Below are 16,361 nucleotides of genomic sequence, written 5' to 3'. Positions count from 1 at the left end.
ATCTCAGAGAATCATAGAACCCTACAGTGCAAAAGAGGCCCATCAAGTCTGCACCGAACACAATCCCACCCAGGCCCTCCCCCCCATATCCCTACATATTTTATCCACTAACTTCCGCATCCCATGACACTAAGGGGCAATTTTAGCATGGTCAATCAACCTAACCCGCACATTTTTGGACTGTGGGAGGAAACCAGAGTACCCGGAGGAAACCCACGCAGACATGAGGAGAATGTGCAAACTCCACACAGACAGTGACCCCGAGCCGGGAATCAAACCCAGGTCCCTGGAGCTGTGAAGCAGCAGTGCTAACCCACTGTGCTACCGGGCCGCCCGATGGCATCTCATTATTATAAGAACCTTCAAGAATGAGAAAATGTCACTAGAGGAGACGTCACGTAGACCTTCTCTCTCTATATCCACTTCCCCTGTCTTCATACTCTATACACTACATTAAATTCGAGATGCCATGTCTCACTTGTTCCTCTTTTCTCATAGCTAAAAGGTGGAGACATCTTGATCAGTTTAATGAAAAGATCTCCAGATGACACAGGGCCAATCTGACCCTGGTGACCTCCAGCTCAGAGGTCGGCAATGTGTGTAATTTAGAAGGAAGGCGAGATCATAGATTCTAGAATCCTACAGTGTAGGAGGAGGTCATTCAGTCCATCGAGTCTGTCCCGATCACAATCCCACTCAGGCCCTAACCCCATTTACCTTAACTAGTCCCCATGACACTAAGGGGCAATTTAGCGTGACCAATCCAACTAACCTGCACATCTTTGGACTGTGGGAGGAAACTGGAGGAAAAACATGCAGACACGGGGAGAACGTGCAAACTCCACGCAGACAGTGGCCTGAGGTGGGAATCGAACTCTGGCGCTGCGAGGCAGCAGTGCTAACCACTGTGCCATCGATGAGCGACTTTCACGTGCTGAGTTGCTGGGTATACAAGCGAGGAAAAGTGGAGAAAACAGCACGAGTGGTTAGCTCACCCGACAGCAAGATCCCATCCAAGCTCAGCTCCAGAGGTCATACAGGGTAACTCTGGGGACCAACCTGCCCAAGGTGATAGCCTGGTACACAGCAGCAAAGTCTAGATGCATGGGGCAGCTTGTGTACTAGGGCTGAGAGCATGGACAATTCCACCCCTCTTCGTGCAGAGGGTTTATCTGCAGAAAATGGTGATCATTCTATTGAGCTCATGGTGTACATCGCCACGAAATGTTTGCTGACAGTTTCGGCTGCAGCTAATGAGATGCTACAATCTGGAGCTGGGTCCTCAAGGCCCTGAACTGATCGAGACCACCTCCCCATGACATCTAAGCTTCGTCAATGACCTATAGAATCCATGCAGTGCAGAAGAGGCCATTCAGCCCCGCACTAACTCTGACAGAGGACCTTACCCAGGCCCTCGTTCCCATCCCTTCCCCATAAATCCTGGGCATTTACCATGGCCAATCCCGCTGATTTATACATCGAACCAGCACATCTTTGGGCTGTGGGAGGAAACTCACGGCAGACACAGGGGAGAACACGGAAACTCCACACAGACAGTCATCCAAGGCCAGAATCGAACCAGGGTCCTTGGCGCTGTGAGGCAGCAGCGCTAACCACTGTGCCACCATCTCCCAAGATGTAGCCAGCTAGGATACACGGAATAGGACAGGTAACTGAGCGCAGGTGGAAAATCCCGCCCCAGGTCTCCGGCATCATCGTTGGAAAAGGAAACAAGAGTTAGGATTTTAGCAGAGGGAAGATCTGTGACAGGATGGCTGACAGGAGGGGGAAAAGTCCCATTTTCCAGGGCTGAGGGGAACAGTGATGGGGGTGAGGCAAGAAAGAAAGAAACAGAAGATGTACCTAAAGCAGGAATGTCGCTATCTGAAAGAAATGAAGGCAAAAATGAAACATGTAAAGAAAAGGAAACAGAATGGGAGACAGAGAGTGTGGTTTGAAATAGCTGAGGTCAGCGTGGAGCCTGCAAGTGTCCAATCGAAAGATGAGGTGCCGTCCCCCAAGCTTTTATTGACTTTCACAGGCCAAGGACAGAGAAATCAGCGTGAGAACAAGAGCGCGACAGAAAGCATTCTTTCTGGTTGTATCACAGCTTGGTATGGGCTCCTGCTCTGTCCAAGACCGCAAGAAGCTACAAAGGGCTGTGAATGAAGCCCAATCCAGCACGCAAACCAGTCTCCCATCTAGTGACTCTATCTACGCTTCCCACTGTTTTGGAAAAGCAGTGGGACCCCACACACCCCGGACATTCTCTCTTCCACCTTCTTCCGTCGGGAAAAAAGGTACAAAAGTCTGAGGCCACAAAACAACTGACTCAAAAACAGCTTCTTCTCTGCTGCCATCAGACTGTTGAACGGATCTACCTCGCACTAAGTTGATTTTTCTCTCCACCCTAGCTCTGACTGTAACATTACGTTCAGCACCCTCTCCTTCCCTTCTCTATGAACGGTATGCTCTGTCTGTATAGCAGGCAGGAAACTATACTTTTCACTGTCTACTAGCACGTGACAATAACAAACCAAATCAAAATCAAATCAAAGCAGTGAAACAAATGACATGGCACTGGAAATTCTGTCTTCTGAGAAATGGTCACCCAATCTTCATTTGGAGGGGGCTACAGTGTGAGCATAGTGAACTCAAAAGTAGTACTCCAGCGCTCTCCCCATGCCTGACAGCCTTAGATTACGAGAAATCTGATTCCTGCTCAAATATATTCAGTGATATGGACTCCTCATCCTTCTGTGGTTGAGAATTCCACACCATCACCAACCTCAAAGAAGTAGTTTCTCCTCACCTAAATGGCCCACCGTGTATCCTGAGACTGTGACCCTTGTTCCAAACCCCCCTCAGTCGGGGGGGCATTATCCCTGCATCCAGCCTGGTTAGGCTTTTACATGTTTCAATTAGGTCCCCTCTCATTCTTCGAAAGGCCAGTGAATACAACCCAATTGCTACTCGCCTGCCATCCCCACAATCAGACTGGAGATTGGGAGGCTGATGGGGTGGAAAGGGAGGGTGATGGGGAACCTCGTCACGGCTCCTGGAAGGAGTGAGAAGTAGGTGAAATGTGGTAGACACATCAAAGGTGCTGTCAACCACGGTGGAGGGAATGTTCGGATGGGGGAAAAGGATGGCATCTCGGAAGCACTGCTGCGGAAGGTTGCATAAGCAGAACATACGGGACAGTGATAGAGGAACTGGGAGAATGAAATAGGGTCCTGACAGTGTGTAGGTTTGGGAAAGTGTATTTGAGATCGCTGCGGAGATGAGTAGGTGTGCAATGAACACTTCTTGCTGAACATAAGAAATAGGAGCAGGAGTCGGCCATCTAACCCTTCGAGCCTGCCCCGCCATTCAATAAGATCATGGCTGATCTGAAGTGGATCAGTTCCACTTTGCCGCTTTCTCCCCTTAATTCCCTTGTCTATCAAAAACCTGTCTACCCGTGACTTAAATATACTTAGCGAGGTCGCCTCCACCACTTCAACGGGCAGAGAATTCCAGAGATTCACCACCCTTTGAGTGAAGAAGTTCCTCCTCAACTCTGATCTGAACTGCCGCCCCCTTATTTTGAGGCTGTGCCCTTGAGTTCTGTTTTCCTTTCTCAGTGGAAAGAATCTCTCCACCTCTACCCTATCCATCCCCTTCATTACCTTGAAAGTCTCTTTAAGATCCCCCCCTCAGCCTTCTGAACTCGAACGAGTACAGACCCAGTCTATTCAATCTCTCTCCATAAGCCAACCCCCTCATCTCCGGCATCAGCCTGGTGAACCTTCTTTGTACTCCCTCCCTCCCTCCTCCAACGCTAAAGCAATGTCACTGTCATCTTCAGCTGCATTTCAATTCGAGGATAATGTTTACTTAAGGTGGGAGCTTCTCCCTCAAGTCTTCACGTGACTGAAGAGAGCGATTCTCAATAAAAGCAAATTATTGCAGATTCTGAAATCTGAAACCAGAAAACGCTGGAAAATCTCAGCGGGTCTGGGAAGCATCTGTGAGAAGACAAAAGAGCTGACATTTCGAGTCCAGATGACCCTTTGTCAACTTTGACAAAAGGTTGACAAAGGGTCGTGTGGACTCGAAACGTCAGCTCTTTTGTCTCCTTACAGATGCTTCCCAGGCCCGCTGAGATTTTCCAGCATTTTCCCTTTTACAGTAAATTGCCAGCCTCAACGTCTCCAGTCTGATTTAGAGTTTCACATCCCCCGCAGATTTTTTTTTGATGATAAATTGAAAGTCCAGTGAGCAGAAAAAAAACGTTTGTACACGTACCACAGGGTGTTACTTTGGCAAAATATTTACTCCTTTCTGAAATGCAGCAGGGTGGCGCAATGGTTAGCACTGCTAACCTGCAGGGACCCGGGTTCAACCCTGGCCTCGGGTCACCGTCTGTGTGGAGTCTGCACCTTCTCCCCGTGTCTGTGTGGGTTTCCTCCGGGTGCTCCGGTTTCCTCCCACACTCCAAAGAGTGTGCGGGTTAGGTTGCTTGACCGTGTTAAATTAACCCCAGTGGGGGACTAGCAGGCTAAATATGAAGGGTTATGGGAATAGGGTCACGGTTGTTGCATACTCGATGGGCCGAATGGCTTCCTGCTGCACTGTCAGGATTCTTCTGTCTTTAAAACAATATTGTTCCTAGCTGAAACTTGTGCTGCTGCAAACGAAGGGATAATGAAGTTTAATCGGCTATTTGCAAATGTCAGGGTGGTGTCGACTCACATTTTCAAAACTTCATGGTAGAAAGAGAATCCACCATGAAGAGAAGTGACCAGTTCTGTTTGACTCATATTAAAATGTATCGGCATCCCCCTACACATGATAATGGCACCGTTTAACAGCAATACTCCAGCATTGTACGGCGCCTGTGATGTTTCACTACACACAGCTATTTCTACAGTCACAACGCCAAGAATAACAGTGTTTATTCAAACCTGTGAACACAGTGTTGCCTCTTCGTGGAAGTAACCTTTCATGAACTCACAGTATTCTCTTGATGTTATCTCACATCTGCAAAAAGAATCCAAACATTTACAACGCGGCATGCGAGAGCTAAACAAGCCGAGGTGGAAAGCTAAACCGCGTTTTTACAACTGCAGTGCGAGCGGACAGGGAGCCAAGGTCCTGCAACATCTCCTTTCGCTTGCTGTTGCCAGCTTCGATATTCTGGTGCACTCAAAGACTTGTGAACAATGAGTGATAAGGAGGGGCTGGATCGACTGGGACTCTTTTCCTCTGGAGCATTAGGAGACTTACAGAGATCTATAAAATAACGAGGGGCATCGGTCAGCTAGACAGTCAATATCTTTTCCCAAAGGGAGGGAAGTCTAAAAGTGGAGGGTAGAGGTTTAAGGTGAGAGTGGAGAGATAGAAAAGGGTCCAGAGGGCCAATTCTTTCAGTAAGAAATCTGACAACACCAGGTTTAAGTCCAACCAATTTATAAATAAATTGGTTGGACTTAAACCTGGTGTTGCCAGACTTCTGACTGTGTTTACCCCAGTCCAATGCCAGCATCTCCACACCAATTCTTTCACACAGAGGGTGGTGAGTGTCTGGAACAAGCTGCCAGAGGTAGTAGGAAAGGTGGGTACAATTTTATCTTTTACAAAGCATTTAGACAGTTCCATGGGCAGGATGGGTGTAAAAGGATATGGGTCAAACGTGGGCAATTGGGACTAGCTTAGTGATTTAAAAGAAAAAGGTGGCATGGACAAGTTGGGTCAAAGGGCCTGTTTCCATGTTGTAAACCTCTCTGACATTCTGCTGTTGGGTAAAACTTACTTTACTCTCTGCAAATAATTGGAGTTGACAATTAATGTTCTCCATGATCTGAACCACAGAAAGTCCAACCTAAAAAGGTGCATTCACCTGCTGAGAATGAGAATCTGCGTTCTGCCAACAGTACAGACAGTTCAGGGTATTTACACAATGCTGGTTGATAGAAATCTGATATAATGTACAAAATACTGAACAACAGATGCCCATTTCAGAGATAGACCTCCCACCACGGTGATGATGAAGGGGTTACTCGGAAACGATAAGTTGTCTAAAGGTGTTTCTCGAACCACTGTGTACTTTCACTCAATCTCTCCTCATTTCGACTGTCCACAAGGAGGATGGAACAGCCGAGGTCACCTCCAGTAACAACAGGCCTTTGTCACCTGTGCCACCAACATATGAAAATCTCGAGCATGGTCGAGTCTTCACCAGCACACACACACACACGAAGCATCTTGTGGATGATTAAACACATGGGAAAATACTCACCGCCTGCAGTGTGACCTGGTCGCAAAGAAACAAACCCACATGCACGTGATTCTCAAAAAATTCGAAAAATAATGTTAGCGTCAGTGCTAAACTGCCCTCAAGATCGCAAGGTTGCCAATTTGGAGTTCTCTGCCTATTTTGCCGATGTGGATACAGTTCCGGTATCACATCAACATTAACCCCCATTCTTCCACGGAAGTACAGTGCTTTGGTAGCAAATTAGAAGCTAGCAGAATCACAGAAGTGCATCTGATCCTTGAGGGAAATGTGGGATGGGAAAATAGGGAACCAGTAACCAGAAAATAAGGAACCATTGGCAGATGGAGTACAATGTTAGCAAGTGTGAGGTTATCCACTTTGGCAGGAATAATAGTAGGAGGGATTACGATTTAAAGGGTGAAAAGCTGCAGCATGCTACGGTGCAGAGGGACCTGGGGGTCCTTGTGCACGAGTCGCTAGTCTGCAGGTGCAGCAGGTGATCGAGAAGGCGAATGGGATGCTGGCCTTTATAGCGAGGGAGATAGAATATAAAAGCAGGGAGGTCTTGCTGCAACTGTACAGGGCACTGGTGAGGCCGCAGCTGGAGGACTGTGTGCAGTTTCGGTCACCGCACTTGCGCAAGGATATTTTGGCCTTGGAGGGAGTGCAGAGGAGGTTCACTCGGCTGATAGCGGAGATGAGGGGGTTGGACGATGAAGAGAGACTAAATAGACTGGGTCTGTACTCGTTGGAGTTTAGAAGGATGAGGGGGGATCTTATAGAGACGTATAAGATAACGAAGGGGATGGATAGGGTAGAGGTAGAGAGATTCTTCCCGCTTAGAAAGGATAGCAGGACTAGGGGGCACAGCCTCAAGATAAGGGGGGGCTGCAGTTTAGAACGGAGTTGAGGAGGAACTTCTTCACTCAAAGGGTGGTGAATCTCTGGAATTCTCTGCCCGTTGAAGTGGTGGAGGCTACCTCGCTAAATATATTTAAGTCACGGGGAGATAATTCCCTTGTCTATCAGAAACCTAAGGAGAAAGCGGGAAAGTGGAACTGATCCACTTCAGATCAGCCATGATCTTATTGAATGGCGGGGCAGGCTCGAAGGGCTAGATGGCCTACTCCTGCTCCTATTTCTTATGTTCTTGTTTCACATTCTGCCAATTAATTCTCCGTGTCAGAAAATGCTGGAAAACCTCAGCAGGTCTGGCAGCATCTGGAGAGAGAAAAACAGTTAACGTTTCCAGTCCAATGTGACTCTTCTTCAGAGCTTCTGTTTTTATGTCCCATTGACTTGGGTTTTTGCTCAAGACAGATTTCTCCCCTCATCGAAACCAGAATGGGTGGGATCACGCCATGGTCCCTCTGCGGCGAGGTCAGAATACTTGGCGACCAGCCAAATCGCCGCTCACTGCGGCGAGATGAGGAAATCCCTCCCTCCGGCGTGAATGGTGGGGAGGTTCCGGCCCATCTCCAAGCCTGCCATGGCTGAGCAGCTTCAGAACGTGACGTGCCGCTGATCGCTGATCGCTCCTGGCTCTAGGTCTGTGACGCACTTTGGTCAGTGTTTTGAGTGTAGACACTGGGTGATTTGGACCCCGTTGATGGTTTGAGCATTCTGGCTTGCTGCTTTCACACTGCACTGGGTGTCAGGTCAGATCCAGCCCAAATTATATCCCATTTTCTCACTGATGAGCAACCAGGAACATTTTCCAATGGACATGACACTGACAGTCGACGGAAACGCTCGGATGAGGCCAGTCGGTCCATCAAGCTGGATTGCCCATTCGGGTAAATCATGGCTGATCTGTATTTCAACTCCAGTTACCGATCTTTTCTCCATTTCCCTGAATACTCTTACCAAATATCTGTCTCCCTTGGTTTTGAAAATTTCTACTGACTTCATATCAAATGTTTTTTTCAGGGGGGAATGAGATTTCCAATTTGCAACCTGCTCTTTCACTGAAGTGTTTGATTAGGCTGCCTTGTGTTTTTGACGTCCTGGATTCCATGAAATAACTCGTCATGTACTCACCTCCCTTTGGTGCCAATGCAGCAGGGCCGGCCTGTGATGACACAGTCCAGGTGTGGAAGGTTGGTGTGGTTTCCAGCGGTGCTTTTAGTGCAAATCTGCAAACGAGAAATGGAATCCCATCACCACTGATTTCACTGTGTTACATCTCGACCCACAAGGCCCGGTGTGTACACCACCCCCCCGGCCTGCCCCCTGCGTGGAGGTGGCCTGCGTTTGTCCAGTGGAAGAATTCTGATCTCCCCACGGTCAATGGAGTTTTCCACTGTTTGCACCCTCTGCCCACAGCTGGCAAGACCAGAAGATCCCGCGGGCAGGGCCAGCTGTAAGATACCGCCCCATAGTGTGTGCCTATTCCCTAGTGTGTCACTTTCCAGGATAACAACTGTTGCTGGGATCACACTGTCCACTAATATTGCCCCACCAACTTTTACACATGTGCCACTGAAAGTATTTTTTCCTGATGTATCACAGCTTGGTATGGCTCCTGTTCTGCCCAAAACCACAAGGAATGAAAAAAACATAGAACATTACAGTGCAGAACAGGCCCTTTGGCCCAGGATGTTGCGCCGACCAATTAAGGAAAAAGCAATGACCCTCTAACCTAAACCATTCCCTTTCCATCCATGAACCTATCCACGGACCTCTTAAACGCCCCCAAACTAGGCGCATCTACAACTGCAGCAGGCAGGGCATTCCATTCCCTCACCACCCTCTGGGTAAAGAACCTACCCCTGACATCCATCCTATAACTACCCCCCCTTAATTTAAAGCTATGCCCCCTCGTGCTAGCTTTCTCCATCCGAGGAAAAAGGCTATCACTGTCCACCCTATCTAAACCTCTAATCATCTCATATGTTTCAATAAGATCCCCTCTTAGCCGACTTCTTTCTAACAAAAACAACCTCAAATCCCTCAGTCTCTCCTCATAGCACCTTCCCTCCATACCAGGCAACATCCTGGTAAACCTCCTCTGCACCCTCTCCAAAGCCTCCACATCCTTCCTATAATGTGGGGACCAGAACTGCACACAATACTCCAAGTGCGGACGCACCAGAGTTTTGTACAGTTGCAACATGACGTTGTGGCTCCTAAATTCAATCCCCCTACCAATAAACGCCAAGACACCGTATGCCTTCCTAACAACCTTATCGACTCGATTTCCAACTTTCAGGGATCTATGCACATATACACCTAGATCCCTCTGTTCGTCAACACTATTCAGAGTCCTACCGTTAGCCCTATACTCTACACATCCGTTATTCCTGCCAAAGTGAATTGCCTCACACTTTTCCGCATTAAACTCCATCCGCCACCTCGCGGCCCAGCTCTGCAACTTGTCCAAGTCTCTCTGTAAACTATGATACCCCTCTTCACTATCTACCACTCCTCCGACTTTGGTGTCATCAGCAAATTTACTAATCCATCCTTCTATACCCTCATCCAGATCATTTATAAAAATTACAAACAGCAGTGGCCCCAAAAAAGGTTGTGAATGTAGACCAATCCACCATACAAACCAGCCTCCCATCCACTGACTCTGTCTACACGTCCCTCAGACTTGGAAAAGCAGCCAGCGTAATCAAGGACCCCACACACCCTGGACATTCTCTCTTCCACTTGCTTCCGTCAGGAAGATACAGAAGTCTGAGGTCACGTGCCAACTGACTCAAGAACAGCTTTTTACCTGCAGCCTTTTGAATGGACCTATCTTGCATTAAGTTGATCTTTCTCTCCACCCTAGCTATGACTATAACACTACATTCTGCACTCTCCCCTTTCCTTCTCTACGAATGGTATGCTTTGTCTGTATAACGCGCAAGAAACAATACTTTTCGTTGTATATTCATATATGTGACAATAAGAAGTCAGATCAAAAAATCCAAATACTACTCAGCACCAATATGGTGAGTAAAAGTGCAAGTTTACAAGAAGTTAAGCAGTCCACAGTTGTGCGGAAGAAGCAGTGATCGTATGAAGCTGCCTCTTCCCATGGTTTTACATTCACATTCTGAATTTCAGCGTGGATAGATGGAGAACTGATGAACACTGAATATCCCAAGCCTGCGATTTAACTCAACTATTCTGATCAAGCTCACTGTCTGTCACGTTAACTCTGTTTCTCCCTCCACAGATGCGTCCTGACCTGCTCAGTACTTCCATCATTTCCTGTTTTCATTTTACAGCAGTTTAATTAAACAGCACATCCCGCTGCCTCAGCAAAACAGCCAGCACAACTAAGGACCCCACACGCCCCAGACATTCTCTCTTCCACCTTTTTCCATCAGGAAAAAGATACAACAGTCTGAGGTCAAGTACCAACCTCAAGAACAGCTTCTTCCCTGCTGCCATCAGACCTTTGAATGGACCTACCTCATATTAAGCTGATCTTTCTCTACACCCTAGCTATGACTGTAACACTACATTCTGCACTCTCCCCTTTCCTTCTCTGTGAACGATATGCTTTGTCTGTATAGCGCGCAAGAAACAATACTTCTCGCTGTATGTTAATACATGTGACAATAATAAATCAAATCAAAAACTTGAAATTTAGTGCTTCTCTTGCAATGGATGCTGCCTGACCATTTTTATGTCTGGAATATAGTTAACTTTTTGAGATGGGGAACTATTTCTAGCACGCTGTTGTGGATCGAGGCATTTTAGCAACTGAGATGCCAGTTCAGTAGGCTGGCGTTTAATAATCTTTGCATGTTAACAACATTAGAATTCAGATCAGTGATCAATGAATTAGAATTGATAAATTTGTTGATAAGGAAAATCAAGATGAACTCTCAGAGTGGGGGCATCCATCCGTACAGCATACCACAGGATAAATGTAAAGCATTGACAGGCTAATCTGCACAATGGCACACAACCTACTTCAGAGAATCCCTGCAGTCCGGAAGGCGGCCATTCGGCCCATTGTGATCCTGTGGAAATGCCCCTGTCGACATCAACGGGGAATGAAGTACAAATGGTTGAGAGCTTTAATTTTCTAGTGTCCAGATCACTAACAACCTGTCCTGGTTCCCCCCATGCTGACATTATAGTGAAGAAAGCCCACCAACAATTCTACTTTTGCAGAAGACTAAGGAAACTTGGCACGTCAGCTACGACTCTCGCCAACATTTACAGACGTACCGACCACAATCCCTATTCCTGTAACCCACACACTTAGCCTGCCAGCACCCCCACCCCCCCCCGCAACACGAGGGTCAATTTAACATGGCCAGTCAACCAAACCTGCACATCTTTGGAGCGTGCGAGGAAACTGGAGCACCCGGAGAAAACCCACGCAGACACGGGGATAATGCGCAAACTCCGCACAGGGGGTGACCCAAACCGGGAATTGAACTTGGGTCCCTGGCGCTGTGAGGCAGCAGTGCAAACCACTGTGCCACTCAAAATACGTCAGTGCACTGAAAATTAGCATTTTGACTTGTATCAGGAACCTTTGCAGGATAGGAAGAAATGAGAAGTCCTGATGAGATATGGGGTGGTTAAAGAGTCATTATGGCACAGGCCTTGGAGCCCATCCAGTTGATGCTGGCTCTCTCTGTAGTAGAATCAAGTCAGTCCCTTTGCCTTGCTCTATCTCTGTCGCTCTGAAAATTTATTCCCCTCCAGTGTCCATTCAACTTCCTTCCCAAATCACTCATTGTTCCCAGTTCCACCACTCTCAGGGGCAGGGTGTCTGAGGGCATCTCCAGGTTATGCACAGCAAGATTATTCCTCACATAACCCACGCAGCTGTTGCCCCAATCTTGAAATCTGTGCCCCCTCGTCTTTGTACCATCAGGAGCTTTGCTTTGCCTGTCTCATTTAAACCTGTTATAATCCAGTACACTTCGAACAAATCTCCCTTCAAGCTCCTTTGCTCCAAGGAGGACAAACCAAGCTTCTTCAAACTGACCTTGGAGCTAAAACCGCTCATCATGTGAACCATTCGGTAAATCTCTGCACCCTTGCAACAGCATTCACATTCTTCCTGAAGTACAACCACCAGACTGGATGCAATGCTGTTGTTGAGCCAAACAAAGTTTTATAAAGGTTCAGTAGAACGTCCCTGCTTGTGCCTCTATTTATGAAACCTAAGTTCTTGTATGCTTTGCACATCGACTATCTCGCTACGTCCTTGCACATCTGCATTGGAGCCCCACCACCCATCCCAGCCCTCTGACAGGTCCCTCTGACTGTACACACTCTTTAAAACTGTTGTCCCTCCGTATTCCTTCCTCCAAAATGCTTTCTGCTCAACGTCTGCTCCTTTTGTTACTCTACGTACTGCCACACCCAATTGGTGTCATCCTCACTGTTTGCTCCAACTCCAAATTTGCTATCATCTGCAAATTCTGAGGGTAGGATCTACCAGCCGCGTTCGCCTCCAGACTGGAAAATCCCGCCTGAGGTCAATGGACCTTTGCGTGGTGGGCAGCAAGGGAAAATTCCAACATGCACGTCATTTACACTTGCAACAAAAAAAAGGCAGCAGTACTGACCCATGGGGAAAACCATTATCTACTGGTCTGGAAAGAAAACAACCGTTTACCACAACTTATTGTTTTCTGACCTCAAGTTAATTTCCTTTATCCAAACTGACACTGACACTTAGACTCCAAGAGGGTCAATTTTGCCTTTTGTGTGGCACTTTGTCAAATGTTTTAATAAAAGTCCATATAGACAGCTTCCACCGCATTCCCTTCATCAACCCTCTCCGTCACATTCAATGAGGTTAGTCAAACGCAAACTGCCTCTTACTAATTTGTGCTGGCTCTCTTGAATTAGCTCAAAGTTTCCCAAGTGCCAAACGATTCTAAAAGATATCGCCGATATAAACTTCTTAATACCTGTTATCAAGATCAAATTAGTGTGTTGAGGCACCACGTTGAAGTGAAACGTCAAACTGTGGCCCACAAGTAGCGAGACCACCGCTGAACAAAGTGAGCACTTTGAGGAAGAATATTTGAACGTTGGGGAAACATTAAAGGAGGGTCTTACCGGCCATTTGGTAATGTCATCTGGCCATTCATGAGGAGGGACAGAGCCAGGTTCAACACAAAATCTGGAAGAAGAATCGAGCAAGGCAGTAAGAGCAAACTGTACATGAAGAATATCAATCACAGAATCCCAGCAGCCTGCACCATCACCTTAACCAGGTCCAGCCCATGCCCTGGCCCTGTAACCCCAGGCATTTAACCTCGCTAATCCCCTAATCAACACACTAAGGGAATTTGGCATGGCCAATCCGTCTAACCCCAACGCGTGGGAGGAAACCCGAGCACCCGAAGGAAACCCACGCAGACACGGGGCTAACATGCAATCCCCATACAGAGAGTGACCCGAGCTGGGAATTGAACCCGGGTCCCTGGCGCTGAGAGGCAGCAGTGCTAACTACTGTGCCGCCGAGTAGCAAACTGACATTTAAATGGATGTTTACCCTCAGCATTGCAGTGTAACAGGACATGGGGAATGTCCCCCTCTGCCTACACCCTGCCTGTGGCTTCCTCTTCACCCAACTCTGCACCTACAATTGTTAATGTTCCCATTTTAAAAAACAAAAATACACTGACTGAAAAGTGACATCATTTAAAGAATTAGTAATAACATGGACAGTAATTTCAGGAGCGTGAAGTTAACCCTGCTCCCAGGGGCTGGGAGACAACATGGATAGTAACTGGTCCTGATGGATTACACTGTTTTCAGCTCATTGTACCAGGCTTCCAGACTCTCAAAGGGATCTGTCACTATTAACTGTGCTCTCTGAAACTCACTGGGGTGCATGGAGGCCCCACTCAACGACTCCAGAACGAAGTGGAGATGAAGATGGAGACCTTTTTCTGTTCTATATATGGCTGGGTTAAAGATTGCTTTATCATACAAAGGGTTTGAACCTGTACTGAGAGGCTACTTCTGTGACAGAATTAATTTCAGACCTAGAATTTCTCTGCTGGTTAAAAATACTGGTTATCAATACTCGGCAAGTGGATCTTCCTAACCCACAGACCACTATCAGGAAGGATAGGCAACAACACCCCTTCCACAATCTTCCACCGGTGCCCCACAAGGCTGTGTTCTCAGCCCCCGACTATACTCCTTACACACCTGTGACTGTGTGGCCAAATTCCCCTCCAATTCGATTTTCAAGTTTGCTGATGACACCACGGTCGTGGGTCGGGTTTCAAATAACGATGAGACAGAGTGCAGGAATGAGATTGAGAATCTGGTGAACCGGTGTGGCGACAATAATCTCTCCCTCAATGTCAACAAAACCAAGGAGATTGTCATTGAGTTCAGGAAGCGTAAAGGAGGGAATGCCCCTGTCTACATCAACGGGGATGAAATGGTTGAAAGCTTCAATTCTGTCGTGTCCAAATGATTAACAACCTGTCCTAGTCCCTCCATGCTGACATTATAGTTAAGAAAGCCCACCAACACTTCTACTTTCTTAGAAGGCAAAGGAAATTTGGCATGTCAGCTATGACTCTCACCAACTTTTACAGAGGCACCAAAGAAAGCATTCTTTCTGGTTCTATCACAGCTTGGTATGGGCTCCTGCTCTGCTCAAGACTGCAAGAAACTACAAAGGGTTATCAATGTAGCCCAAACCATCAAACAAACCGCTGTCTACACTTCCCGCTGCCTCGAAAAAGCAGCCAGCATCATTAAGGACCCCACGCACCCCGGACATTCTCCCTTCCACTTTCTCCCATTGGGAGAAAGGAATAAAAGTCGGAGGTCACGTACCAACCGACTCAGGAACATTGCTTCTTCCCTGCTGCCGTCAGACTTTTGACTGGACCTACCTGGCACTGAGTTGATCTTTGTCTACACCCTCGCAATGTCTGTAACACTACGTTCTGCACCCTCTCCTTTCCTTCTCTATGAACGGTATGCTTTATCTGTACAACTCGCAAGAAGCAATACTTTTCACTGTATACCAATACATGTGACAGTAATAACTCAAATCAAAATGAAATACTTGATGTAATTACCTTGGGTCCTGGTGACAGACTGAGCCATAATTCCGGCGGCTCTTGTCAGCGAGTAGTGGAACACTTTCGTGCTTTGGCCACTTCACCCAGACAGCAAGAGTTGACTGGAAGAGACATAAGAAATAAGAACATAAGAAATAGGAGCAGGAGTGGGCCATCTAGCCCTTCGAGCCTGCCCCGCCATTCAATAAGATCATGGCTGATCTGAAGTGGATCAGTTCCACTTTCCCGCTTTCTCCCCATAACCCTTAATTCCCCTGTCTATCAGAAACCTATCTACCCGTGACTTAAATATATTCAGCGAGGCAGCCTCCACCACTTCAACGGGCAGAGAACTCCAGAGATTCACCACCCTTTGAGTGAAGAAGTTCCTCCTCAACTCCGTTCTAAACCGCTCCCCCCTTTATCTTGAGGCTGTGCCCTCTAGTCCTACTGTCCTTTCTGAGCGGGAAGAGTCTCTCCACCTCTATCCTATCCATCCCATTCATCATCTTATACATCTCAATGAGATCTCCCCTCATTCTTCTAAACTCTAACGAGTACAAGCCGAGTTTATTCAGCCTCTCCTCATAGCTCAACCCCCTCAACTCATGTCCATCAAAACAAGCAAGTTTTCGCGTTGAAACATCCAGTTGGAGATTGATTTGGAGCTGCTGCGTCTCCGCCATTGGTTAAAATACAGAACCCCCCCCCGCCATTTCATTTCACCCTCAAGTTATTACCAACAAAGTTACGGGGGCAGAGCTCGGAGCAACTCGGAGAAATTCCCAACCAAATGGAGAGTGTTTTCTGCTCCTGGTTTCCGGGGGGGGGGGTGCAGAGACAGTGGAGGGGTTGGGGGGCGGCGCTGATGAATCAAGCAGGAGACCCAACACAGCTTTTCTGCAAAGGGAATGGCCTTCCCCACTCGATTGTTCCTTCCACTCCCATCCCACCTCCCCCTCCCCTGCCAACAACGCATTAAAAAGTCAGGAGCACCATTCGCATCCATTTAATGATGCATTTTGGAACTTCAGGCCAAAGAGCCTCCCCACCCCTCACGTTAAACCGCCCAGTCAAGTTGGCGCGAG

General features: G+C 47.4%; 1 protein-coding gene across 4 annotated transcripts in view; it reads right to left on the bottom strand.

The window, feature by feature from the left end:
• Positions 1 to 16,361, bottom strand: part of rhbdf1a (rhomboid 5 homolog 1a (Drosophila)) — a 163,150-nt gene that overhangs the window by 15,172 nt on the left and 131,617 nt on the right. For all 4 annotated transcript variants that reach the window (XM_080206281.1, XM_080206282.1, XM_080206284.1 and 1 more), the window contains 4 exons: positions 15,292 to 15,395; positions 13,298 to 13,361; positions 8,303 to 8,397; positions 4,950 to 5,025 (listed from right to left, as the gene is read on the bottom strand). In XM_080206281.1, coding sequence (XP_080062407.1) covers positions 4,950 to 5,025; positions 8,303 to 8,397; positions 13,298 to 13,361; positions 15,292 to 15,395 — 339 coding nt within the window. The remainder of the gene's footprint in view (positions 1 to 4,949; positions 5,026 to 8,302; positions 8,398 to 13,297; positions 13,362 to 15,291; positions 15,396 to 16,361) is intronic.

Source organism: Carcharhinus amblyrhynchos, chromosome 18 (genome assembly GCF_965287045.1).
Source record: "Carcharhinus amblyrhynchos chromosome 18, sCarAmb.v2.hapA, whole genome shotgun sequence".
NCBI lineage: Eukaryota > Metazoa > Chordata > Chondrichthyes > Carcharhiniformes > Carcharhinidae > Carcharhinus > Carcharhinus amblyrhynchos.
The sequence above is the reverse complement of the archived record's forward strand: the minus strand, read 5'-3'. Positions and strand labels throughout refer to the sequence as shown.